Genomic DNA, 27,615 nt, shown 5'->3' with positions numbered 1-27,615 from the left:
CTTGAGTCTGTGCACCACAGCACCAGGTCATCTCATCCATGCTCTTGGTTTTAAATACTGCATTGGCAATACTTGGAATTTGCATACCGATTCCAGCTTTGGCCTCTGTACTGATCTTCAGATGACTGTTCATCTCCACTTGACTGTCTAATAGACATTTCAAATCTGAGTGGCCAAATTAGAACCGTTGCTCTCTCCTTGCTAATCCACAGTCTTCCAGACTGGCTATGTTGTGAATCTACTCCATTCCAGTCAATGATATCACCTCAGAGACATTTTTGTTTTTTCAAAAATCGTTTACTCCCAAGTCTCATAAGGATATTTTCTTTACTCTTTCTTTAGTGTACACAACTTGATCTCTACAACTGTCTTCCTTATCCCATCATCCATCTCATAGAGATTTACAGAAACCTCCTAATGCACCCATGTGCTTTTGACAACTTCAGAGCCTTTACCCCACACAAGAGCCAGACGTAGCTGTAAACATGATAAACAGCTGGAATACCTTTTAAATATGAAAATTAGATCGTCATGCTTCTATTGAAAACCCATAGTCTTCCATCATGTTCAAAGAGCATCCAAGCTTTGTCTTTAGCAGCCCTACAAGTAAAAGATGGACTCAGCTCACCTCTCTGACTACATTTGCTACCTATAACCTTTCCTTTTTCCTTCTCACTGACCCACCTGAACCCCAACACGGTCTGTCCTGCTTCCAAGTTTTGCCCTAGCTTAGAGCACTTGTACTGGTTGTTCTTGTCTTTTCTTCACATGTGTATCATCTGTTAGCTGGCTCTTTCATTCAGAAATTGCTCACATGGTCCTCTTGAGACTCTGCTTCTGAAAGTTGTATCTCAATTAACTGACCTCTGCACCCCCAGCATTCTTTCTCTTTAGTTTATTGTGTTTATGGTAAGTTTTCCATACTGGATTCTATATTAATGGTTTATCTGTTTGTTTGTGTCCATGAGATCAAGAACATTGTTTTATTAACTTTTTGTTTCAGGATTATAATAAGCCCTGATTGATAATGTACACTAGAAAAATCTTGAAATAAATGAGTGGATTGATGAGTTACTATTATCTCTTGAGGAATCACTCCAAATATCCAAAGGGAACCTAGACTTTACAAAGAAATAATGTTGGCTTTCTCCATGCTGTGGATCAATGTCTTTGCCTCCTTGTTCCCATATCTATAAATGATAAATACCAGATGTGTCTTTGAAATGCTTTCATTATTTCAATGCTTACCTTCCATTTTATTGCAAATAAGAATATACTACTCAGGTCACCTTTGATATTCTTTATGGAAGCCCACAGGATTTTGAAAATAAAAATAGCAGCAGAATGCCTGAATCATAGCAGCCATTCTTATAAGTAGTCTTGCATGGACACACTCTTCGGAAAATTTGTTTTCTTCCTAGTGTGTCATTGATGATTCATGGGTCCCTGATTTCTTAATCAGAAATTAAACTCCTCAATATTGCTTTAGGAATATTTTGTCAGATTCTCTCAATGTTTTTGAAAGACTGTGCTATTTGTGTGAGTTACTGACCCATCAGCACTGGCTGCTGGAATGCTCTGTGGGACCTGAAGCACTAGGGATACTAAGGAAGCATTTATAATAAATGTTGGGAGGGAAAAAATAGAAATGCCTGCTGTCAGTCACCAACATATACATTGTTTTCATACATGAATGTTCTCTACTGCTGCTCTTAAAAGAATTACAAAGTGTTCATTTTATGATTTTTGACGAAATATTCATTCAACTCTCTTCTGAGTCTCAAGGCTTGAGAATTGTGGACATTGAGTTTTCATAAATATTCATTGGAAAACTATAAACATTCCATCCCTTGTACAGAAAATTCAATTAATTAAAAGTTAAAATACCTCTTTCAGTGCATTCCCACCAGAAGGGAAGGAGTGGTCTTTGTTATGTATTCTCTAAACACATGAAAGATTATATTTTATGAAATAACATCAGCACGTTTGCACTCATTGCATGTGTTGATAGCACAAATCACCACAGAGACGGGGTGCTAATTCTGTTAGCAGCTTTAAGTAAAACCTCAGATCAAAGATATTTCAGTGATAACTTCAAAGATCCTTCACAAAAGGGCTGCATTCACCATGAAAAGCTGCTACAAAGATGAACAGTATTTTAATGATCAAAGGAAGTTAGTTTTAATGAAGTTCACTGAAGAAAGCCCTTCAAGTTCTCTAATATGATTATGTACTCCAGTGACCCAACTCCAGCAGTCACATATCTCCCTGGGGTTTTGCTAAAGAAGGCTGAAGATAGTTCATGATCTTTCACAGATGTCTAATGTACAATTAGAGATTAAGTTAAAAGTAAAAGAAGAACACTAATTGGGTTAAATGGGTAACAAGTGATAGAATGTGTGCTGTTTTTCAAATGCACACAATAATTTAAAGTTTCCTATATGTGACATTTGGAAGGATATTTACATTTTAATGGCTATATTTTTACAAGAAGAACTAGAGCATACGGGAATACAAGTTGTTTTCCTTACCTCAGCACATTTAGACAAAATCCAGACCCAAGTGGACTGGCTCCTGAATGCCCTCATCAAGTATAAGGGAAACTTATAAATTCTGGGAGTTAAATAGAAGGAAACATGTCATGGTTTATGTGATTAACCTGGAGCTTCTGATTTCCAGGTTTCACTCCTGAAATCTATATTATGTTAATAGTCCTACTAAGAAGATTAGCAATTTATAATTGAACGGTGTATTATGGTTGCATATTACAAGGATTTGTCACTAAAATTTGATGTTTAGGCATTGTTTTGTTGCTGGAGGGTCCTCATTTGGAATATGAGGCAGGGATGACAACAGAGAAAGGAGTCCAAGTCCATGCATGTGCCATCTTGGAATCCAAATGGAAAAAGATCAACTTACTGGAGGTATTTAATCAATCTTGCTGAGTACATTAAATGTGCATTCAAATAAAAATGTGCATTCTGAATGCCAATATGATAAGAATTGAAGCACTTGGTTTTCCTTAGCTCAGTATTGTACAGTTAGTACATTACTTGTGATAGGATATTTAAAAAGTTACTTCAGTGAGAAAGGTGTAATTTCTTCATTGGAGAAGGGATAAGAAGAGAAAGACACTTGGATTCTTCATTTAATAAGGAACTGGCAAGAAACTTTCACCCCAGAATGACTTTGTTCTAGGAAGCTGATTGGATTAGTTCCATGCAATGCCTCACACTGTATCACCTGAGTGTGCCAAACACAACCTCTACTCCTTCCAGCTTCTTTCTAGAGTTCCTCTGTATAAAGTTCTCCTCCTAATGCACTGTGTCTGAATGGCAAAGACAATTGTTGTGCCTCTCAATTAGTGCTTGCAATACTGTGTTTCACAGGCAGAGTGCACAGGAACAGTACAATGACCAAAAAACTGTTGAAATGGATCCAATAGAAATGAATGCACCCCATAAGAGTTGTGCCAGTCTCACCCTACTTCAATGTGGATGAAAACAGTGCCAAAAATTCAGGCTTTATTGTCTGTCTCAGCTCTTTGAGTCTCAAGAGAATATTTTAAAAGTGTGCAGAAAAATGGAATCAAAAGGTAATTTCTTTTAAGATTTATTTTATTTATTTGAAAGATGGAGCTACAGAGAGAGAGAGCGGTAGAGACAAAAAGAAAGAGAAAGAAGTCTTCCATCTGCTGGTTCACTCCCCAAATTGCAGCAACAGTCAGAGCTGGGCCATTCCAAAGCCAGGAGCCTGGAGCATCTTCCAGGACTCCCATGTGGGTGCAGAGGCCCAAAGACTTGGGCTATCTTCTACTGCTTTCCCAGGAACATCAGCAAGGAGCTAGATTGGAAGTGGAGCAGCTGGGACCTGAACCAGTGTCCATGTGGGATGCCGGTGCTGCAGGTTGGGGCTTTAACACCTACTGCATCACAGCGTCAGCCCCAAATTTGTTTTTTTTTTTTTTACAGAAATATTTGAAATCCATACATGTGAGGGGTCTTTAAATAACTTATGGAAAATACTTATTATGAAAAATTATGCATAGTTACTGAATTTTTTGAATTGGATTATGCACAGGTATTAAATATTTTTTCCACAACATTTTCCAAATTTATTTATGAGAGAGGGAGAGAGAGAGAGACAGAAAGAGAGAGAGAGAGAGAGAAAGAAAGGAGCTCTCATCTGTTTGTTCATTTCTCAAATGTCCACTGTGACTGGGATTCTCCTAAGGACAAAGTTGGAACCCAGAACTCAAGCCAGCTCTCTCTATGTCAATGGCAGGATTCCACCTACATGAACCATCACTGCTGCTTCCCGGGGTTCATATTAGCAGGACGCTGGATTTAGAAATGGGGACTGTGCATCAAACCCAGGTACTCTAATGAGGGACATGGGTGTCCTAACCAGTGTCTTAACCTCTACACCAAACACCCATCCCTAAATTTATCTTTTAATTCCATTTTCAATGAAGTTTTGAATTCCCCTTGAATACTTACTCTCCAGAGTTGTATGTTCTACTTCTGAAACAAGATTCAGATATGCTCCATGTTGTTGAGCGTTGGGAGAGAAAAGTGGGATAACACAGAGAAAAATACAAATACCTGCGGTCCCAAATTAAGTGGGTATAAGGATATGATAGCCTTGCTATTAGTCAGGAATGTGATAATGAGGGGAATAAGGCTAGTCACTGAATACTAAAATTACAAAATAGTTATTCCTGCTCACCAATAACTTCAAGTGAGTATGGATTCATGAAGCAATGAGTTCAATGTCACAGATGCACAAAGAGAAAACAGTGTACATGTTGAGGCAATTCTGTTTTCAACAAATGTTTTACCAATATTTGTCCTACGTGGCAAGAAAAAATTTGTTTTGCAAACATTTCCTATATAATCACCCCAAACCAATCTTTCCTTGCTTGTTTGTGTTACTGTGTGTTTGAATGCATGTAGACATAATCTTTTAGAAAAGTGTCTATTACAAACATGCATTAATTACTTGTGTTTTCATGTAGCTAAGTATTCATAAATTGTCATTAACTGCTGATCTTGGTACAAAAAGCCATCTTATAATATTACAATGAGTTTTCAATATAAGTGAGTTGCCTAGAGTTGCTAGAACAGCCTGGGACAAGTCTGTTACAGTAAGGTTTCAGCCTTCTCCTCTCTCTCCTCCTCATCATCTTTCTTCTTTCTTTCTCGTGAAACTCATCAGGATATTTTGCCCTCATATTTTGGCTGCAATTCAAAATCCATTTTGAGCTTCAGATAATCTGATAAAAGCTAACATTACACCTGAAAAGTTCAACAGTGCCTATTTCCACAAGAGTAAAAAAAAGGATATATGGGAAATGTATATCATGCCATCATTGAAAATTAGCCCCTCAATTAGGCATAAAAAATGAAAAGTACAACAAAATAAACCCCACTGCTAAAACTCATCTATTATTAAGTTTGAATCTCAGACTGTAAAGTTTTATTTCAAATAAATAATGGATAATTCAATACTTTTAACATGTTAGGTTGATTTGGGCTCCTTGATAGTTATCATTAGGGTATTAAAAATTCATTTTGTGTTTTTACTTCTAATGCCTATTGCACCTCTGGTTTTAATTCTAAGAGATTTCTTTATGTAAGTTGAACTGAAGTATCAGCAGAAAAAAATGAGTAGTTTGTGGAATTTTATGTTGGAGAATATGGACATCGTGTTCTCGAAATAGCAATGCCTACATCTATGGGTAAATTAAAGATAATTGCAATTTATGTTATCGAGGATATTGTGTTAATATCCAGAAGAATAAGTCTGTTTTGTTTGGATAGTTCCTGTCCAAAGGTAAAACATGTAGCCCTAGCATATATTTTGTCTTTGAAATCTCATTTATATATAGTAAATTGTCTGAGTGACATCATGAAGTAATAAGTGAGATGACAGATTATGCTTGAGGGTTCCCTCCTTTGTCCCCAATAAACTTCCTCTGGTACAGCTCAGGGAACTCAAGCAGTGACTGAACTAATAGTAGGGCTGTGATGTTGGAGTTGGAGCCCCATTCAGCTGGCTGGGAATGTAGACACTCTTGAGGGTGATGGGGAGAATGTTGGTGGTTCCCAGCATGCTCTCTCAGGGTGGTGCAGTCTGTGTGATGTTGTCTGGAATTTATATATTGAAGTCCTAATCTCCAGTATCCAAGAATGTGACTATATTTGAAGACAGGGCCTTTAAAGGGTTATTTAAAGTGAACTCATAGGGTGAATACTTATCCAATACGACCGATGTCCTTGTAACAGTAGGATGTTTGGACACAGAGGGAAGGACAAGCCAAGGAGAGAGTCCTCAGAAGAATCCAGGTATTAACACCTTGATTTCAGAATTCTCCATCCAGAATTTTTTTAAAAGATTTATTTTATTTATTTGAAAGACAGAGGTACAGAGAGAGGTAGAGACAGAGAGAGAGGTCTTCAATCCGCTAGTTCACTCCCCATATGGCCGCAACGGCAAGGAGCCAGGAGCTTCTTCTAGATCTCCACACAGGTACAGAGGCCCAAGAACTTAGGCCATCTTCTACTGCTTTCCCAGGCCATAGCAGAGAGCTGGATCAGAAGAGGAGCAGCCAAGACTAGAATCGGAGCCCATATGGGATGCCGCGCCTCAGGCCAGGGGGTTAACCTGCTGTGCCACAGCGACGGCCCCCTCTATCCAGAATTATAAAAAAAACCGTTCTGTTGGTTCAGTCAGACAATCTGTGGTATTATGTCACACTAGCATCATTGCTAATGTAATGTAAAACTCACACACAGGGCTATTGTCAAAAGGTTCACAAATGGTGAATGGAATGGGACAGTAGTAGAGGATCTATACCAGAATTTGCAACACCCCGAGGTGCTTGAAAGTCTCAGTGGAAGCAACAATTTAGAGGATGACGGTGTGACCTGACTGTGGCTGGAGGTTGTTTATACATTGGAGAAAACTTGCGAAATGAGGAGACTGATTATTGACCAGTGTAAGTTACATGGTAAAAATCAGCTAGCTTCTTGGCAGCATTTAAAGGGACTATGATCTCCTGCAGTGAAATGGCAGAAAAAGTGTCTAGTTATGAAAGAGGTTGAACTTTTGACCCTGGCAGGTCTGCCTCTCCAAAGCTGGGGCACTGATGGGAAGAAACTGGACACTGGGATTTCTAACAGAGGCAGTCAAGCCAATGCAGTGAACAACTTTGACTCTCAAGATTGTCTGAAACTTCCCAGTTCTAAGAAAATGGACAACCCCTCCCTTTTAAAATCATGACTCTTCCCTGTCTGAAGATGACACACAGGCCCCTGATTTGCAAGACACCTGCACATTCCTGTAGGATTTACCATATCTACCCAATCTCCCTACCTGGACACTGGACAAATACTGTGGGTCGATTACAATTTTAGCTGGCTTAGGAGGGCTATGCCTGGTAAGGTAGGAAAGGGCATGCACTCTGAAGGTCCTGAAGGATTTAGCTGACATGTACATGGATGAATACAAACAGAACTGATTTTTTACAGTGTATACTCCCAGGCATAAATATAGTGAAGGGATTTTTTTTTCTTTTTGATAAAGATGATTTTTCCCTTTGAAAGAGGATCTGATTCCCTGGCAAGGGCACCATGAGTTGTGAGGATGGATCTTGGATGAAACAATGGCCCATGGCAATAGAAGTTCCTGAACTGCTATAGGAGGTGGTTGGGAAAGGGAATGTGAATAATTACAAAATCAGGAATGCAACAGTAGTATCCCAATTATGGCCAAGAAACTCAATGGATTGTTTCATGGGAAATATTCTTTGTTTTCCAAAATGAAAAAGAGCACATTGGAGAAAGGAGCACTGACTTCACTAATATCTGAAGATTTTTCTCTATAGCTCAGGACTGAGACCAGGAGGCACTGTTATTGGGTAGAATCCCCGATTTTAATGGAAATGACAAGAGCCCAGTGGGAGGCCAGGTGGTGGCACCCCACCATAAGCTTTGTCAGTAAAAGTATCTCAATCTGTGGAAATGCCAGAGTGGCAGAGTGGCTCAAACAGGAGGAGATGGCTTACAGAACATGGTGTTCTCAGGGCCATGATTGGTGAACAGCTCAAGGGCACTGCTTAATTTATACACAAGGATTTTTTTTTAAGAGCAGCATAAATTATCTTTATTTTTTAATTAAACTTTTATTTAATGAATATAAATTTCCAAAGTACAGCTTATGGGTTACAATGGCTTCCCCCTCCCAAAACTTCCCTCCCACCCGCAACCCTCCCCTTTCCCGCTCCCTCTCCCCTTCCAATCACATCATGATTCATTTTCAATTCTCTTTATATACAGAAGATCAGTTTAGTATATATTAGGTAACAATTTCAACAGTTTGCCCCCATATAGCAACACAAAGTGAAAAAAAATACTGTTGGAGTACTAGTTATAGCATTAAATAAGAGTGTACATTAAAGACAGAGATCCTACATAATATTTTTTTAAAAAATTAATTAATTTTCTATGCCATTTCCAATTTAACACGTTTTTTTTTCATTTCCAATTATCTTTATATACAGAAGATCGCTTCAGTATATAATTAGTAAAGATCTCATCAGTTTGTACCCATGCAGAAACACAAAGTGTAAAAATACTGTTTCAGTACTAGTTATAGCATCACTGCACATTAGACAACACATTAAGGACAGATCTCACATGGGATGTAAGTACACAGTGACTTCTGTTGCTGACTTAACAATTTGACACTCCTGTTCATGGCGTCAGTAATCTCCCTAGGCTCTAGTCATGAGTTGTCAGGGCTATGGAAGCCTTTAGAATTCGCTGACTTTGATCTTATTCCGATAGGGTCATTATACACAAGGATTTTGAGAGCAGTTGCATCAATAACTATTCATGGTCACTGGTCTCGTTTCTGGATCTAAGTCTGTTGTCATAATCAGAACTCATTGACAGAAGGAGGGCTGGAAACCTATGAGTATCCTGTAACACCATGGAAAGAGTATCTGAACATCATTAGTCTAGTTCTTCCTCAAAGAAATCCAAGTGAAATTCATGTACTGAAGTATGAGAATACACAGCCAGTATGAAGGCTTCTTAACAAAAGGAGTTGATTATCCAGGGTTGGAAACATCGTCATGACCTGCTTGTTAGTACAGCAGGTATAGGATCCATGTCATTAATGAGCCTTGTATCAGGCACAGGTACTATCCACCATCCTATTGGCCATTTCTGTGGTCCTCAAATGTAAAACTCAGATTGACACAGATAATTGGAATCACCAATTATCTTTTACCTTGTAGAGCTGTAGGTGTCACTAGAGCTTCCAAAAATGCTTATTGCCACAGCCTTCCCTTTATAACTAAGGTAGTAAAATTTTAAAATATTGCATCCAAGGAAAAATGGCTTATATCAGTCTTACTTTTACAGATACATGAGTTATGGCTGCCATTGAATTTAACTACCTGACTCATGTGAAAACCAGCTGGATTCTATAGATGATAGTAGGCTTCTAAAAATTATCTGGTTGAAGAGAACTGTAGTGAAAGTCAGGCAGGAGCTTCCTGATGTTCCCTCCAGTGTTGTCACATGGGATATATTTGCTTCCTTTAGCAAAGATGTGGGACAACACATGCAAAATGTGGCTCAGCAGAAAAATGCAGCTGAGTCTCAGAGACCAGGGTTTTTATGGGAGGTCAGTCATGTAGGTGTATTGGCCTCACTGAAGCACCAGACCAACCTACACCATGTTTTTGTTAGTATACACTGAACTGTTGGAAACATGTGTCTCAGGCTTCCAGTATGCAAACTCTCCTTGCCTACAACATTCTAAGGTCCCAATTCCCAGGAGCCAGCCAAGGCCAGTCATAAAGGTAGACCTTTTTGGGGGCTATATCTTCCCCACACACTTAAGAATGGTATAATGACCAGTGACTGAAAAGCACATGGGTAAAGGTTTGGGCCAATCCTCCAGGCAAACCATTTGGGTGTACAAGAGTCAGGAAAATATAGGATGCACATGGAAGGATTGGGAGATGGGTATCTGAGATGGCCTCAAGTCTGGCTGAAGTGGCAGGAATTACACTTCATCCCACTCATCATCCTTTTGGACATTTTATCAGGAGAGGAACTCTACCTGTCCCCAAAGAGATGTTCCCAAATAGGATGAACTTTCTTTGTGAACATGTGGATTCAAGCAAAGCAAGGATGGGCTGAGGGGCACCAGGCAGTACTGGTTAGACTCCCCTGTAGGACAACTAGCTGAGGCAAGCTCATTGCAATCCTGCTTCTTGCTTCTCTAACCTGCTTCCCTTAATCTCTTCCCCTGTTTTTGTTTTGAGAGAAGTCTACAGTAAAGCTATAGGCAAATTTGTCTGTTTTCCAGGGAATGGAGCTTAAGACACCTACAGTTAGATAATCAAATACCTTCTGCAGGTCAGGTTAGGATCTGAGACACATCAAAATAAGCAGCTTTCTCACACTGAGTTTAATGATTTGTGGGGAAATGGGAGTAATGTAGATTGGGGAAAGAAAATGGTGTTCATAAGTTGATCTTATATTAGGAGAAATTATGTATATATATTTAAAATCCACAATTGTCTTCTTTTACTGGTAATATGGGATAAGTGATATGCAAATAAGATATGTTTACATGACTTGTTTTAGAGCTTCCAAATTATCATTACATTGACTGTCACTAAGAGCAAGTGTTCAACTCAGCAGGTATGGGATTCACAAGCCAGAAACACTGATGAGGGTAATTATGAATATTTATCTGTGCTTGAAATCATAAAAGGAGAAAATTGAAGTGAAATCCTTTTGGCTACCATAAATTTATTACTTTCAGTGTATTTGGTTATGGGGGGAAATGTATTTGATGAAATCATGCTATGCATTTATTTACAAGCTCTCCAGATCTGGTCCTGCCAGCCCTAAAGAGGTATTGGACTAATTTGGCTACTTGCTACAGGAAGAAAAATTTGACAATAAAGAAAAAAAGGAGAAAGCTGAGGGTTTTTCTTGTTTGTTTTTTCTGTTCCTTTGTTTTTTATTTATTTATTTATTTATTTATTTTTATTTTTGACAGGCAGAGTGGACAGTGAGAGAGAGAGACAGAAAGAAAGGTCTTCCTTTTGCCGTTGGTTCACCCTCCAATGGCCGCCGCGGTAGGTGCGCTGCAGCCGGCGCACCGCGCTGATCCGAAGGCAGGAGCCAGGTGCTTATCCTGGTCTCCCATGGGGTGCAGAGCCCAAACACTTGGGCCATCCTCCACTGCACTCCCTGGCCACAGCAGAGAGCTGGCCTGGAAGAGGGGCAACCGGGACAGGATCGGTGCCCTGACCGGGACTAGAACCTGGTGTGCCGGCACTGCAAGGCGGAGGATTAGCCTACTGAGCCACAGCGCCGGCCTGTTTTTTTTTTTTGTTTGTTTGTTTGTTTTGTTTTTTCCATAAACCAAGCCTGAAAATCCACAGCACCTCAATGAATTGGCTACCAGAGACATGGCTCACCTGTCCTTAGGCTTTATGGAAACTGTATTGATGACTTGTGTAGAAAACAGAGAATCTGGATCAGGACTTGCAGATGACTGATCAAAAATGGTGCTTTTACATTGAGATTAGTGTTTGGACCCTGGGACGGGAGGGTGTGGGGCAGAGGAAAGATGAAAACTGGGATTGACTCTTTTTAGTATTTGTCGATTTGCATGATTGGTATTGGACTCTTTGTTTCATCTAATAGTAATGGTATTATGGAATCTAATTACCTTTTGCTTTAAGGAGACCAGGAAAGATGGCAGAAGAGAAAGATCTGTCAATCAAACAACATAAGCAATGACAGGTGGTGGGAACGAGGTTGCCACAAGTGGAGGAAGTGTACCTGTTGGGAACAAGGGCCATGGGACCATCAGCCTTTGCTCTTTAGCAGCCTAGCATCTGAAGAACCATTTGATTGTAGGGGAATCCAATACCTTGCAGCTCTTGCTATGATCAAAAGTGATGTTAATGGTCAGAGTGCAAGCCAAGCTTTCTTGACAATAAGAACATGATATGGTGGCTAAATGGAGAATATATTTCATGTTTATCTCACAGCCCACATGTGCTCACAGCATGGCTTCCATGATGGTTTCAGTTGTTAACACTTTGCGGGAAGTAAGTAAGGAAGAAGGGAAGGCCAAGTGGCTTTGTCATTAAGGAGATGACTTTGAACATCAACAACACACCTTTCCTCATTGTATTCATATTCCATTGTATTCCTATTTCAAGAGTGGGCTATGCCCAGTGAATATTTAAAAAAGAATAGAAATGATTCTGAAAGTCAGTATTTTTGGCTATACAGCTACATATTTTTCTCTATCTCTCTGTAGCCAGATGCAATCACCTAGCCTAGGGCTGGTCAATCAAGTGGGTCATACTGGAGCATTTGTGGTTGCAGTCACAGGTGCTAGTGGGGTCTTCACCATACTCTATTTGTTATGTCACCTGGGTAGGTGTTTCTCCACACAGAGATTTTTTGGTTCTTGCCATATTGTAAGCCTTGTTCCTTCTGGGTGTCTCCACAAAACTACAGTAGCTCTCAGTACAGAATCTGTAATACCATATGGTATGGATTAAAAAGCAAGAATCATTGGGAAAATGTATGAGTTAGGGGAGGGCACTCTGGTCTCTCTTCACATTTGAGGGGCAGGAGGGCCTAGATTTTCTGGTGAACCTTCTGTGGTTCCACAGTCAGTCCCCAATTTAATTTGACTTTTGAATATTCAGCCTTATAATGACATGAAAGCCATGAGTGTTTGTAGCAAGTGGCCTTGGGATATTGAATTTGAGCTTTCTCTCAGGTCTAGGTCTAGGTGGTTGCATCCTCACTGGCAATGCTGGGCAGTGGCAGGGAGTAAAGCTTCCATTCAGCCCCATGGCCACAAGGAAAACAGCCCATATTCTGCAGTGAGCCATACTGCTGGGTGGTGACAGGTTAGATGTATTCAGCACATCTTTAGCTTACAATACTTTCAGCTTTGGCTGGTTTATTGGGACATATCACTATCCCATATTAAGGAACATCCGTATATTGTTGTTCCCTTTTCTAACATAATAAGAATAATTTTGTTTTTTTAAGATTTATTGCATTTACTGAGAGAGAGAGAGAGAGAGAGAGAGAGAGAGAGAAAGAGAGAAAGAAAGAGAAAGAAAGAAAAAACATTCTATCTGTTGGTTTATGCCCTAGCTGGGCCAGGCTGCAGCCAGGAGCTTGGAACTACATCTGGGTCACCCACATGGGGAGCAGGGGCCATCTTCTGCTGCTTTCCCAGGATCATTAGAATGGAGCTGTATTCCTGGAGCAGAGCAGCAAGAATCCAAATCTGTGCTCTGATATGGGATGTTGGCATGACAGGTGGCAGCTTAAGCCACTATGCCACACTGCTTTCCTCAAGAATAACTTTCTTTTTTTAAGATTTTATTTATTTATTTGAGAGTTAGAGGTACAGACAGTGAGAGGCAGAGACGGAGAGAAAGGTTTTTTGTCCGTTGGTTCACTCCCCAAATGGCCGCCATGGCTGGCACTGCGCCGATTCAAAGCCAGGAGCCAGGTGCTTCTTCCCGGTCTCCCATGTGGGTGCAGGGACCCAAGTCCGTGGACCATCTTCTATTGCTTTCTCAGTCCATAGCAGAAAGTTGGATCGGAAGAGGAGCAGCCGGGACTAGAACCAACACCCATATGGGATGTTGGTGCCGCAGGCGGAGGATTAACCCGCTGCACCACAGTGCTGGTCCCAAGAATAACTTTCTTATCAGAAAACGAAACAGCTAGCTTGTTAGGAGGCAGATTGCATTGGGGGCTTCCAGGTTTTAGAGGTTGTCAAGGAGCTTGCAGCCCAGCCCTTGAGATGTGTGACTACAGCAATTTTAACTCCTTGTACTGTGGGCAGCTTTGTCTGGCTGTACCACTTACCACCAGGCTCAGGGGACTCATTGACAAGATTATGTCAGGAAAGTTCCGAGGATCTCTTGGAGAATCTTACTTACAAGAGCACAGTTATCTATGTTTCTTAATAATTTTATTATTTTACCACTATTCTCCCAATACATTGTTTCCTGGGTCCCAATAGAATTGATTTCTATTATGTACAATCATGCTAATTGACTGATAGACTACATATAATTCAGAAAAATATGAAGTTTACACAAACAATTTAGTTATACATTTTAGAATGAAATTAATTTCAAATAAAGTTAGACATTTTTCTTATTTTATGTATCCCGTACAGAGGCCCAGAGATATTCAATGGCTCATTGCTGGTAATTTTCCCCACAACTATTATGTAATGTTACAGTATTTTAATACAGATTGTCATACCTTTTAAGAACGCCTGCTCTGCACATTCATTTTCAGCGTTAGTGATTAGAGTGACTAATCTGTGCTTAATGTGTCTCATTTATTGGCTTAGATATTACAAATACTAAAGTCCTTGATGTAACACATGAACATTCAGGTAGGTTTTTTTAACAGTAGATTGGAATCAGCTCTCGACAGTTTAAGATTTCCAGTAAAGTCAGTTATTGATCTTCTTATAATTCACACTTGGCCAATTGTGAAAAAGCAAGGCTGTGATAAATTATCTACAAGCTGAACTTGTTCTTGCCATGGAATTCTGTGCTCTAGAAAACAGCAACATGATATCTGTTTGCTACTGCATCCAAAGTCAATAAAGTTAGAAAGACTAATAATATCTCACATGTGCTGAATAGATCATCTTTCAGAAAGGTTGCAGTTGACTTTCATTAGTAGTTCTTCTTTCTCAAACCTCCTTTCTCTGCCCTGTAGGAGGAATTGGCAGGAAGCCTCTTGCAACTTGTCTGAACAGAAACATGTGGATGATGGCTACCCCTTTTCCTACTGGTCTGTAGCATTTCATCAACATGGACAGTCACACTATTCTTGTTACCATCAAAGAGAAATGCTCACACAATTTAAGACTCAATGGAAATGTGACCATGATACATTTTAGCACTTAGATGCTGGAAAACAAAAAGAACCAGCAACCAGGTAACAATCAGTCTAATTCTGTCTGTCACAGCATGGGAATCTGAACTCTGTTCTGAAATTTCAGTTATTAGGCAAGAATGTAATCCTGATTGCCTAAATATAATCCACAGAAAGAATGTGTTGGCTTTAATACACTTTTAGGACACAGACACTATATAAGTTGGATTTTGTGCTGACATGGTTAAAGAAATGAATAGAAGAAAGAGTCTGCTTTTGAGCAGTTCACAATCTGACTATGAAAGAAAAAAAAAACTGTATAAACATGAGTAGCATTATTACTGGAAGGTGGTGATGCCAGAAACCAATGAAACAACAGGCCAGGAGCGGTGGGGCTGGCACCATGAATGAGGGGGTTGCAGAGGAAGAGAGAACAAGCAAATATATCTCACATTCAAAATGAGCATGCACAGTGATATTTTAAGTCATGTGAGAAATTCTAATGCTATCAAAGACAGTCAACAGATAAAGTATTGTGAGGGAAAGTGCATGAGACTAAGTCAACTTTATGGAGTGGTTCAACTAAAACTACAAAATAACCATTATAAAGATTGCTAGATAAATAAGTGAGAAATTATGAAAAAGGGACAGAAGTAGAGGAAGAAAGTTGCACTAGGTGAATTTAGGGGAAAACTAATGAGAAATACTAAAAAAGTCACTGAAATAAAAAACAATACACAGTCAACTTTAGATTGGACATAATTAAAGAGAGAGAGAGAGAGAGAGTAAACTTGAAAACAATGCCTTGGTATTCACCAGAATGCGTATAGACAGTAAAATTAAACTGTATTTGTTCATTAAAATATATATTTATATTTAATAAATATATTTAAAATATATTTATATTTCCCTGTACTACTGAGTGTACAATATCTTACAATGTTTCATTCATGAGTCCCCTTTTCTACTTTTCTTCCTTCAATTCCTTCTTGCCCAGAGAAAAGAACATGGAATAAAGTCTGAATGGACTTCACTTTTGCAAAAGAGAAACAGTAATACACTTTTTCATTACTATAACTTTGCAATGATTTTGTTCTGATCATTTTGGTTGTATTATTGCCCCTCCCCCAAAGATGACCCTCAATTTTATTGAAAATATATATTTCATTCCTTCACGATTTATGTTCCTTTCTGGATTTTAATCAGATTTACATTCAACTCAGTCAGATGGACTGGTTTTCCAAGGTCACATGGCCATTCCTTGGTGGCTGGGCCATAAACCTCTAGCTTCAATAGCTCTTTTATTTTCCACCCAGAGAACAATCCTACATGTAATCCCTTCCAACTCCATAACTACCCATAAGGAACAGCTCATTGACCCTAATCCAGTCTATTTAGCTTTTTCCAAGTATTCATCAGAATAATCAGAGATTTAAAGACAATGAATGGTGTGCCTATTGGCAGTGAGGTTGAGTAGTTTGCTGGACTGCTGTTTTGTTGGGGCCAGGTTCCACAATACTCAGAACTAATTTTCCACAATATTGCATGGCTGAAATATTTCTAGGCTCCCAACAAAGTTTGTGTTTTTCTCATGGAACCTAGTCATATTATGTTGAAAAAAAATTATATATGGGATTATGCCAAAGTTTTTGAGATGGGATTATTTTGGATTTTCCATGTAGCCCTGACTACAATCATATGTGCTTTCACAATCCAAAAGCAAAAGGGGGTTTATACTCAAAGGAAAATAATTGATACCATTATGAAGGTAAAAATGAAGGATGTAACCTTAAGCACCTGCTGGAAGTGGCAAGGAAGAGATTATGCCCTTAAAAATGGATGGATTGAAGACCTCCTTGCATTTCAGCTTGAGCCAGAGAGTGATTTAATTTTCTTCATTCAAATAGGGAAAGTAAACATTTCTGTTTTTAAGTCATTAAATTTGCAATCACTTTTATAGTAATAATAGGTACTGAGCTGACTGAAGTTCCATGAAACAGATGAGCACAATCTCTGGTGGTATACATCAAAAAACTTCTCATATTTGAGAAACTTGCTATTTGCATCAACAATAGATTGCACAATTAGCTCCATGTTGCACATCTAAGTATTAGTACATGACATTTTCTTGTAATCAGTGCTGTTCCAATATAAACAATGTGGTATGCCTTTAGAAGCCATTTGTTAAGTCTAGAGTTTTTTCAGTTTTGTTTTTGCTTTTCCAATGTTTCTAATCACTGATGTCTCAATAAATTTCTTCTTAAGTTTAATATATATATATATATATTTATATAAAAGTTTTAGCTATGCAATCTGACATATGTGGTTGAAATGTGAAACTTATGTTGGAAGACTGCCTACCTGTGATAGGAAATCCAGAAGTAGACAATTGGAGGAATAAGGGATGCAGTAGATTAAACTATTATCCTTGGGGGCAGCATTGTGGATTACTATATAAAGCTATTGCCTGTGATGCCAGAGTCCCATATGGGTGCCAGTTCATGTTCTGTCTGCTCCACTTTTGATCTAGCACCCTGATAATGGACCTGAGAAAAACAACAGAAGATGACCTAAGAACCTATGCCCTTGCCATATTAATGTATTATTCTGGCCATCTGGTGAGTGAACCATAGGATGAATAGGATGGAAGATTTCTGCCCCCCCCCCCGCCCTCTCTCTCCCTCTCTGCTTCTCTCCCTCTCTCGCTCTTTTCAAATAAATACATAATTCTTCATACAAACATTTATTATCCAGCAAGGTTTATTTCCCCTGCACCACCAACCCTTCACCAGAGTAGCGGACTTCCATATTTCATTAGTGTTGGCTTTAGGGACATGATTTATTTGGTCAGTGGAAGATGTAACAATTGCAAGCCTTGAACTAAAAAGACATGCAGAATACCAGTGACTCCTCTGGCAGTTGTCATCAACCACAGGAGGGCAAAATGCACTGGGTGACTTGCTACTCTCAGAACAATGATAAGCATACGACGCTTACCAAAATGATAAGCATATGAGCCAACCCTGTACCTGGAGCCAGGTCTGGATTGTCTAATCCTGGACAACCTGCAACTCTGAATGGAAACAGAGCCAAGTGTGTGAGCAGAAATGCATCCTTGTTGCTTCATTGCTCTGTTAGTGTGGACATTCTGTTAGAATGTCCATGATGATTTATTGTGGACATAACTCATTAATACACAGAAAAGCAACACTCATGGCTGAGAATTTGCGTAAGTGGAAAAGAAAATGAGCTCTTGAGTATAACGTGCCTTCCAAGTACAGCTGAGGATTAATAAAGAAAAATCTATACTTTCCCAAGTCCAGTGAGACTGCAGTTGGACTTGCTTAGAAAAAAAATCATAGTTAAGGATATATGGTGGTAAAAAAATAAAAATATCTACTTAATGAATAGAAGTAAAATACAGGATAGTGCTTCTGGAGAAGAATAGAAACAGGTCTATATACAAAATCTTTTCTATCAAAATATAATAGAAGTGAATAAAGAATAAAGGATATAACAATGCTGTGCTTATATAGAAATTATAGAATAAGATGATGAGAATTACAGCAGTATTTGTAATAAATATTATTGGATTAGGGGGCAGTGTTGTGGTGCCATGGGTAAAGTCACTATCTGTAATCTGGAATTCCATATGGGCACTGGTTCGATTCCTGGCTACTCCACTTCTTATCCAGCTGCCTACTAATATGCCTGAGAAAGTAGCAGAAGATTGCCCAAGTCTTTGTGTGCTGCACCCACATAGGAGACCTGGATGGAGTTCCAGTCTCCTGGCTTTGACCTGGCATAGCCATGGCTGTTGTGGTCATCTGGGGAGTAAACCAGTGGTTGGGAGATTTCTCTCTCCCTCTCTCCCTCTCTCCCTCTCCCTCCATCTCCCTCTCCCTCCCTCTCCCTCTCTCTACCTCTGCCTTTCATAAAATGAGGAAAAATATGGTACAAAAACTAGTAGAAAATAAAGGATTTAAAAATATATAAGTATACCTTGTGATTACTTAGAAAAATCTAGTGAAACAATATTAACATGATACACACTAGATATGTAACATAAAAGTAAAATATGAGTGCTGACAAAGGAAGATAAAGCATAGATTGATTCAGAAGATGCAATCACCAGGTAAGTGTTAAGTCTAGTAGTTAAGATCCCTCCTTTCACATAGGAATATCTGGGTTTGATGCTCAGCTCCAGCTCCTGACCAGTTTCCTGCTAATGCAGAATGTGGAAGGCAGTGTGATGACTTAGGTTATTGGATCCCTGCCATGCACCAGGGAGACTTGGATTGTGTTGCTAGGCCTCAGTATGTTTCTTTCTTTTTTTTTTTTTTTTAAAGATTTCATTTATTTGAAAGTCAAAATTACACAGCGAGAGGAGAGGCAGAGAGAAAGATAGAGAGAGAAGTCTCCTATCCGATGGTTCACTCCCCAATTGGCCGCAACGGCCGGATCTGCGCCGATCGGAAGCCAGGAGCCAGGAGCCAGGAGCCAGGAGTCAGGAGCTTCTTCCAGGTCTCCCACATGGGAGGGGCCCAAAGACTTGGGCCATCCTCCACTGCTTTCCCAGGCCATAGCAGAGAGCTGGATTGGAAGTGGAGAAGCCGGGTCTCGAACCGGCGCCCATATGGGATGCCGGCACTAAAGGCCATGGCATTAACCTGCTGCGCCCCAGCCCCAGCCCCAGTCTCAGTATGTTTCTTAAAGAGTTATTTTTTTTTGAAAGATAGCAACACACACACACACACACACAGATATCTTCCATCTGCTGTTTCACTCCCCATATGGCTGCAACGGTCAGCTCTGGGCCTTACTGAAGTCAAGAGCCAGGATCTCCCTCCTGGTCTCCTACATGGTGGCAGGGGCACAAGCACTTGAGCAACACTCTGCTGCTTTCCCTGGTCCATTATTAGGGAGCTGGATCAGAAGTGGAGCAGTTGGCACTTGAATTGGCACTCCAATATAGGATGTGGATGTTCCAATCAGCAGTAAAACACAATGCCGATCTCCAGCTCCCAGCCTTGAACTGGCCAAGTCCCAGCCTTTGTAGAAATTTTCAGATTGAATTGAATAAAAGAATTAAACATTTTAATAAAAAATACAATCATGATTTTCATGTGCATTTGTCATAAAACCAAAATTATGTTAGAGGATGTGATCATCAGAAACTAGCAACACAATGATAAGTTTGTGGTTGGTATGTTAAAGAAATTAAGTTATAAAATCAAATGGATGGCCGGCTCCGCGGCTCAATAAGCTAATCCTCTGCCTTGCGGCGCCGGCACACCGGGTTCTAGTCCTGGTCGGGGTGCTGGATTCTGTCCCAGTTGCCTCTCTTCCATGCCAGCTCTCTGCTATGGCCCGGGAGTGCAGTGGAGGATGGCCCAAGTGCTTGGGCCCTGCACCCCATGGGAGACCAGGAGCAGCACCTGGCTCCTGCCATCGGATCAGCGCGGTGCGCCAGCCGCGGTGGCCATTGGAGGGTGAACCAACGGCAAAGGAAGACCTTTCTCTCTGTCTCTCTCTCTCACTGTCCACTCTGCCTGTCAAAAAAAAAAAATAAGAGAGAAAATAATGAAATATGACTAAGAAGCAAAAGAGAGGACCTAATAATTGCATGAAAAATATTTAATAGGGAAAAATAGAGAGGGTATATGTAAAAATGCTAGCAACACAAAGAAATCACCACCATGTGGAGGGGGTATTTACTGTTTTTTTTTTTTTTTTTTTTTTTTTTTACAGGCAGAGTGTACAGTGAGAGAGAGAGACAGAGAGAAAGGTCTTCCTTTGCCGTTGGTTCAACCCCCAGTGGCCGCTGCAGCCGGTGCGCTGCGGCCGGCACACCGCGCTGATCCAAAGCCAGGAGCCAGGTGCTTCTCCTGGTCTCCCATGCAGGTGCAGGGCCCAAGCACTTGAGCCATCCTCCACTGCACTCCCAGGCCACAGCAGAGAGCTGGACTGGAAGAGGAGCAACCGGGACAGAATCTGTCGCCCCGACTGGGACCAGAACCCGGGATGCTGGCGCCGCAGGCGGAGGATTAGCCTAGTGAGCCGCGGCACCGGCCTATTGTTTGGTTTTTAAAGTTACATATATTTAAGGTATAAAATATGGTGTTTTTACATATATTCATATAATGAAATGATTATTATTGTCAAATTAACACATACATCTTTTCACAGTTACTTTTTCTTGCATGTTTGTGGCAAGAGTACTTGAAATCTACTTTCTTTGTGAATTTCCGGTATACAATGATGTTAACTGCAGTCCCCCTGCTATACATTAGCTCTGTAGAATTATTCATACTATACAATTGCAACTTTATATTCTTTGTCCAGCATCTCTCCATTTCCCAAAGCACCCTGCTCCTGGTAATCACTATTCTCTAATATGTTTGACCTTTTAAGATTCTACATATAAAGGAGATCATGCAGTATTTTGCTTTTCATGTCTGGCAAGGGATTTTAAAAGAATCATCATGGCATACTGCAATAAATGTTTTGAATAGATTTCAAGACCTATATATGAATAATTTGTATTTATTACCAGAATTGAGTTAAGAAGGAATGCCCCAGCTGGCAAAACCAACAGCCACCAAATAAATTGAAACAGCAATTAAAATAAGCAGCCCTCCATTTAAATAGGAACTGACATTTGATCTGTGAGTCAATTGAGTCTATCAAATGGCAAAGCAATCTACATAATAAACGTTACTATAATTAAAATCAAAATCATTTTTGCCTCAATAAATTACATTGTTACCATGTCATACATTTTCCCACATTTTCCACGATTTCCTCCTGGGTGTTGTCATTCCCTTGAATGTTTCTAACTCCCTGTCCTGTCCATCTTCCCAGGATTCCTTCAAAGCTCCACAGATGTCTTCCTGCTGACTCCACTAGTGTCATTGTGACTGTGTGTGTGTCCCATCTCCTCGTGGCATCCCCCAGAATGCCCAGCATGGCTCTGTGGACAGAATGTGTGACTATATTAAAGGCCGAGGCGATGACCTGGGTACTGGGTCCTTCTCTGTGTAACCACCAGCTGTAAGTTGTGCTATAAGAAATAGTGAGTCCACAGCAGCATCTGGGCCAAGTTCTTTCCTGCTGACTGCAGCCTATCTTGGCACACTGACATAGTCCAAGGTCCTCTGGACTGCTGGAGGGCAGATGGACAGAGCAGGGCCCTTCTCTCTCCCTGCCCAGCGCTGGCTGTGTGCCGCCTCACCCTGAGTTGTCCACGGCTCAGGCTCCAGCCAGCCGGGGAATTCTTATATAAGGGGCTCAAGTGTCCCGGGGCACCGGGGGCATTCTGCATGCCTCCTGGGAGCTTTGCTGGTGCAGTCTCAACAAAACCACTGAGCTCTGGTCCTTTCAAAATGTGCATTTTCTGAACCAACTTTAGAACCAAGTTCATATTAAAAGATCAAATTGAAGACAACAAACCGGTGAGTGGTGGCTATGTGGCTGGGTGAATACATTCTCTGACTTCAGGTTTTGGGGTAAGTTAAGTTTGATTGTGTTGTTTACTGCAATACCCTTTTTCACAATTTTGTGTAAACTGGCTTTTTTTTTTAAAATATACTTTCTTTCTGAGGCATAAAGTTCCTTTTATAAGATATTTAGTATATGGTAAATGATTCTTTTTTCAAAAAATATTCATATGGTGAAAGGGAAAAGGAATTCCATGTTGTTAATATCAGCTTCTCTTCCCTCAGTCCCTGTTCCCCAGCTCCTGCTCACAGCTGCACACAGGGGAAGCTATGGCTTCAGTGCCTTCCATTGGTTGCCTTCTGGCCAAAAACCAGTATTATCGGAGTAAGTCATATTGTCACTGGAGACGGCCCTGGGACTGGGACTTGAGGTGCTGCTGCTGTCGACTGATGTAATATGTTATACTGAGAACTCAAGGGAGAAAACTGAAACTGTTGGTGACAGTAAAAAAGATGAGACCAGGAGCCACGGACGCCTCTGAACCTGTCCTGCCCAGCCTCATCACTTTGCTTTGTCTCTGTTGTGTATTTGGAGCCATGAATTAAATGAATGAACATAAGCATTTGTTTCATAATCTCAATTTTATGTACCATGTTTTTCATGAGATATCCTAAAAACTTGGAATTGTGTATAATAAAATAAGATCAAATTCTTTAGAATAGAGGGAAGAGCAAGATGCTGTTTCAAACATTTTCTGATTTCCATTTTCTGCTGTGCATAGTAGCTCAGCATCTGTCTATCTGGTCAGTTTTGTTTTTATTAAGCTTTTCATCTGTGCATATGTATAGCTGCAAAGAAAACTGTAGCTCTTTAGATAAGATGGAGAAATCTCATAAAATGAACATTTCAGAACCAAGTTCATGTTTATTGGGAAATGTCTAATCTATCAATCTATAGAAAATTTTTTATTGCAAGGATTGTTTGTAGCCTGAGTTAGAAATGTCTATTGATTTATCCTTTGTCAAAAAAGGTTAAATTATGCCTGTTTACTTGGTGTTATTTTATCAATAGAAGTTATTATTTTATACTAGTCTTTTAAGAGAATTGCACATTTTAGATATAAATCTAGTTAGTTAACTAAAATGTTTAGTCTTTCAAAATAATTCCTTAATCTTTAAATTTGTTGAGTTTTATAGGATTTTAAATATATACGTGTGTGATATTTTTAAAGTTGTATAATTATATTCATTCATGATTTTGTACTTCCTTAATGTTTTGAATTTGACAAAATTTACAATATATTCTAATTTCTACATCTATATCTATGGCAAGAGAGAAAGATTAGGCTTACATAGAAATGAGCATACCTTACTATAGAAGCTTTTTTAATTGATTAATAATTTGATCAATTTTTCAATTAATAAATTGTTGAGTCAGATTTCAGAACACATTATCTGAGAGTTCCTATATGAATTATGTGTGTGTATTTTCATGCTTTTGCCAGTTATTAATTTCCTCATTATCCTTTGTTTCTTACAGAGTCCAGTATTTCTTCAGATAGTTCTTTAACGGGCTCTGATTCAGTTAACTTCATGGATGATGACAAATTCCAGCAAGGTACTTCGCTTATTTATTACCACTGTTCCCTTCATTATCCCCCTCTTGCTTTTATCCTCTCCAATTGGTTTGACGAAGGTGTAAAATGATCTTTATTTGGCAGGATTCCCTGAAGTGGCAGAATCCACCTGGTGGTTTAAGTCTTTTTTCCATCCTGGACCCGAGCTCTCATATGTGAGAAGCAAAGATCCATCCAGTGGTGGGTGAGTCAACCTTTTCTGAGGAGGACATTTCTACTCAGTGACTGCACAGTGCGTACAGCTGTGGCTGTGTAAAATCATCAGGGCAGCAATGGGTTGTTTCTTGAAGCTTCGGCAGGAAGCCTGGATGAGGCACGGGGTGAAGCAGAGAGCCGACCTCTCCTTCAAGTCAGCCTTCAGTGAGAGTGGGGACATTCCTGTACTCCAGTCATGCCAGAGCGATTGAACAGTCCTGTGCCACTTGGTGTCATTTTCAGGGGGAACAGATTGGGAATCAGAGGCAAGGGTCTACATTGTATTCCCAATACCTTTGAGCAAAGCATAGCCATTTTTTAAAACTTTTATTTCATGAATATAATTTTTAAAAACTTTTATTTAGTAAACATAATTTCCAAAGTACAGTTTATGAATTACAATGGCTTTTCCCCCCCATAACTTCCCTCCCACCCTTACCCCTCCCATCTCCCGCTCCCTCTCCCCTTCCATTCACATCAAGATTCATTTTCAATTATCTTTATATACAGAAGATCGATTTAGTACATATTAAGTGAAGATTTCATCAGTTTGCACCCACACAGAACATAAAGTGTAAAATACTGTTTGAGTACTAGTTATAGCATTAATTCACATTGGACAACACATTAAGGACAGAGATCCCACATGAGGAGTAAGTACACAGTGACTCCTGTTGTTGACTTAACAATTTGACACTCTTGTTTACTGTGTCAGTAATCTCCCTAGGCTCTAGTCATGAGTTTCCAAGTCTATGGAAGCCTCTTGAGTTCGCTGACTTCGATCTTATTTAGACAAAGTCGTAGTCAAACAAAACATAGCCATTTTTAGCAAAATATGCATTTATTTATTTGAAAGGCAAAGTTACAGAGAGGCAGAGGCAGAGAGAGACAGAGAGAGAGAGAGAGAGAGAGAGAGAGACAGAGAGAGAGACAGAGACAGAGAGAGGTCTTTCATTTGCTGGTTCACTCCCCAAATGGCCCCAATGGCCAGAGCTGTGCTGATCTGAAGCCAGGAGACAGGAGCTTCTTCCAGATCTCCCATGTGGGTTCAGGGCCATCTTCTACTGCTTTCCCAAGCCATAGCAGAGAACTGAATCAGAAGTAGAGCAGTGGGGACTCCAACCAGGGGGCCCATATGAGATACTGACACTGCAGGTGTCGGCTTTACCTGGTGTGCCACAGTGCTGGCCCCGCCATTATTGTTGTCCTAGAAAACCTTGTCTAGTCTTGCAGTGGGTTTTGATTTGCAGCTGTATGGGGCCAGTTACTCATTTAAAATGAATTGGGGGGTTTGTGTGCAGCTGTTTCCGTACATTTATAACTCTAACACATTCCATTGCACAGTTGTTATTGAAGTTCTTATTTCGATTTTTAGATACTTTATTGACCAGCAGCTAAATGGAATAAAAATGTATAATAATGAATTTCATATATTCTGATGTTAGAACATTATGTTTTTGATGAATATCCCACCGAAGATAAATAAAAGTAGAATCAATATTTAGAATATTTTTTTTGAAAATCAATGCAGTGCTGGTTGTGGAAAAGCTATTTTCCTTACTCTGTTCATCAATTTTATGGATTTGGATTATGGAGACAAGTGTTTTATTTATTTCTCCACTTTACTTTGGTTGTGAAGACACCTAAAGTCCGCCTAAATTCCAGAGGTGCATTTGGGAGCTGATCATCTGTGTGTTGCCCTGCTGCGAGCCTGCTGTTGACATTGACTCTTTTACACAGCACTCACAGTTGACACTGGCAATCGAGATCCTCTCCCTGCTGCAGTGCCACGGGGCAAGCCCTCGATCTCCAGCACTGCGGCCAATGCAGAGGATTCTCCCCATGGTAAGAAGAGATCTCACTTATGAGACAAGATTATAACAGTCAGCGATACAGCAAACGTTTAGGAGTTTCCCTCCATACTAGCAATGCAAGTGGTAACAGCTTTGTGGAGAATATTTGAAAAGTGCCTTTAGCAACTCATGCCCTTTTAAAATAATTAGAATCTTCAAATGCAGTGATTTATCTGAAATAACGCTTTCATTATGCATGTTTTTGTTATCAAGAAATTTAAGTTAGACTCTTTGTATGTCTGTTGGGTGATTTAGGATCCTTACAATTCAAGCAGCTGTGCTTCACATAACAGCAATGGTTTGATGTGTGTAAAAAAATGTCACAAAACTTGTTTTTAATCATAAAAGTTGGAAAAAGCAGACATATCTTTCAACATATTATTTCTTACACTCTGTATCATACTTGTAACCAATTGGTTATTATGCAGAATTTAAAGTTCATGATGTTAAGTAATAGTTAACATTTTGAAAAATTGTTTATTCCATAGGAAATGTAAAAAGCAGGATAATTTACCATATGGTGTTATTTTAGTTGTATTAAAGAGCATAATTAATAAATAAGCATAAGAATAGACTGGAAGGACCTAAGCCAAACGGTAACAGTAGCTATGTCTGGACACAAAATTGCGAGTGATTCTCATTTTCTTTCTTACTTACTTTTCTGTATCTTTACATTTTCTAATATGACAAGTTTTGTGTATAATCAGAAAATAAAAATGTAAATATAAAAAGGAACACTGGAAAAATTTCTGATGTGTAAATTTGTTACATGAGTAGAATATACCCCATTTTTCTTCAATATTGGGTAGATGATTAATTTCAATTGAAATGTTCTTGCATAATGCTTTAAAGTATATTTCAGTTTAAGAGATGAGGCTTAAATATGAGGCATGCTGAACTCCAATGTAGGTTTCTCTATAGTTATGTGGGTTATGTTGCATTAAATATGCAGTATAGCATACATGATTGTCAACAAAACTGTCTTCTCATAACCATGACAAAATGTCAACACTATATATGACTGACCAATCATTTATTCTTCCTAAGTGGGAAGGATGCTTGATTAATTTCCTGTTTGTTTATCACTTAGTTGTCAATGAAGGAACTCCAATATAATTTTGACCAATAATACTCTTACATGTTACGATTTTCCTGGTGGTCATCTGCATATGTAGTTTTTCTATATTTATACAGGCAGATTTATGTTGGTAGGTTTTTCAGGAGGTTAGTGTAAAATTTAATCACAATGATTAAAGACCGACTTTTATAAACTGAAACAAATATGAAAAATAAGAATAATATGGTCAAAGTAGGATATCTTGCTTGTATTATTGTTAACAAATTCTCTTTTCTTTAACCATTTGGTATATGTGAACACACTGCTTATTTAGGGTATTTGGTGAATTTCTCAAAGTAGATTAGTGAATGGTACTTTCTCTTCAGAAGGATAGCATTCATTAAATTATTATTTTTTGGCCTTTGTGTTTACAGTACTTTGTGCCAAAAATTA

At 39.4% G+C, this 27,615-nt stretch overlaps 1 protein-coding gene across 3 annotated transcripts; it reads left to right on the top strand.

Moving 5' to 3' along the window:
- The first annotated feature begins 22,177 nt into the window (after positions 1 to 22,177).
- Positions 22,178 to 26,840, top strand: PPDPFL (pancreatic progenitor cell differentiation and proliferation factor like). Of its 3 annotated transcripts, none has more exons than XM_062189599.1 (5): positions 22,178 to 22,489; positions 22,720 to 22,805; positions 23,961 to 24,038; positions 24,142 to 24,241; positions 25,892 to 25,983. In XM_062189599.1, exons 2-5 carry the CDS (start codon positions 22,751 to 22,753, stop codon positions 25,908 to 25,910), a joined length of 252 nt encoding a protein of 83 aa, XP_062045583.1. In that variant the 5' UTR covers positions 22,178 to 22,489; positions 22,720 to 22,750; the 3' UTR covers positions 25,911 to 25,983. The 3 variants fall into 3 exon arrangements, with proteins under 3 accessions (XP_062045583.1, XP_062045582.1, XP_062045584.1); XM_062189598.1 differs by having other exon boundaries at positions 22,179 to 22,435; XM_062189600.1 differs by lacking the exon at positions 25,892 to 25,983 and adding an exon at positions 25,993 to 26,840 and having other exon boundaries at positions 22,181 to 22,435.
- Positions 26,841 to 27,615: the final 775 nt, after the last annotated feature.

Source organism: Lepus europaeus, chromosome 4, assembly GCF_033115175.1.
Source record: "Lepus europaeus isolate LE1 chromosome 4, mLepTim1.pri, whole genome shotgun sequence".
Classification (NCBI taxonomy): Eukaryota; Metazoa; Chordata; class Mammalia; order Lagomorpha; family Leporidae; genus Lepus; species Lepus europaeus.
This window is presented reverse-complemented; position numbering and strand designations above follow the sequence as displayed.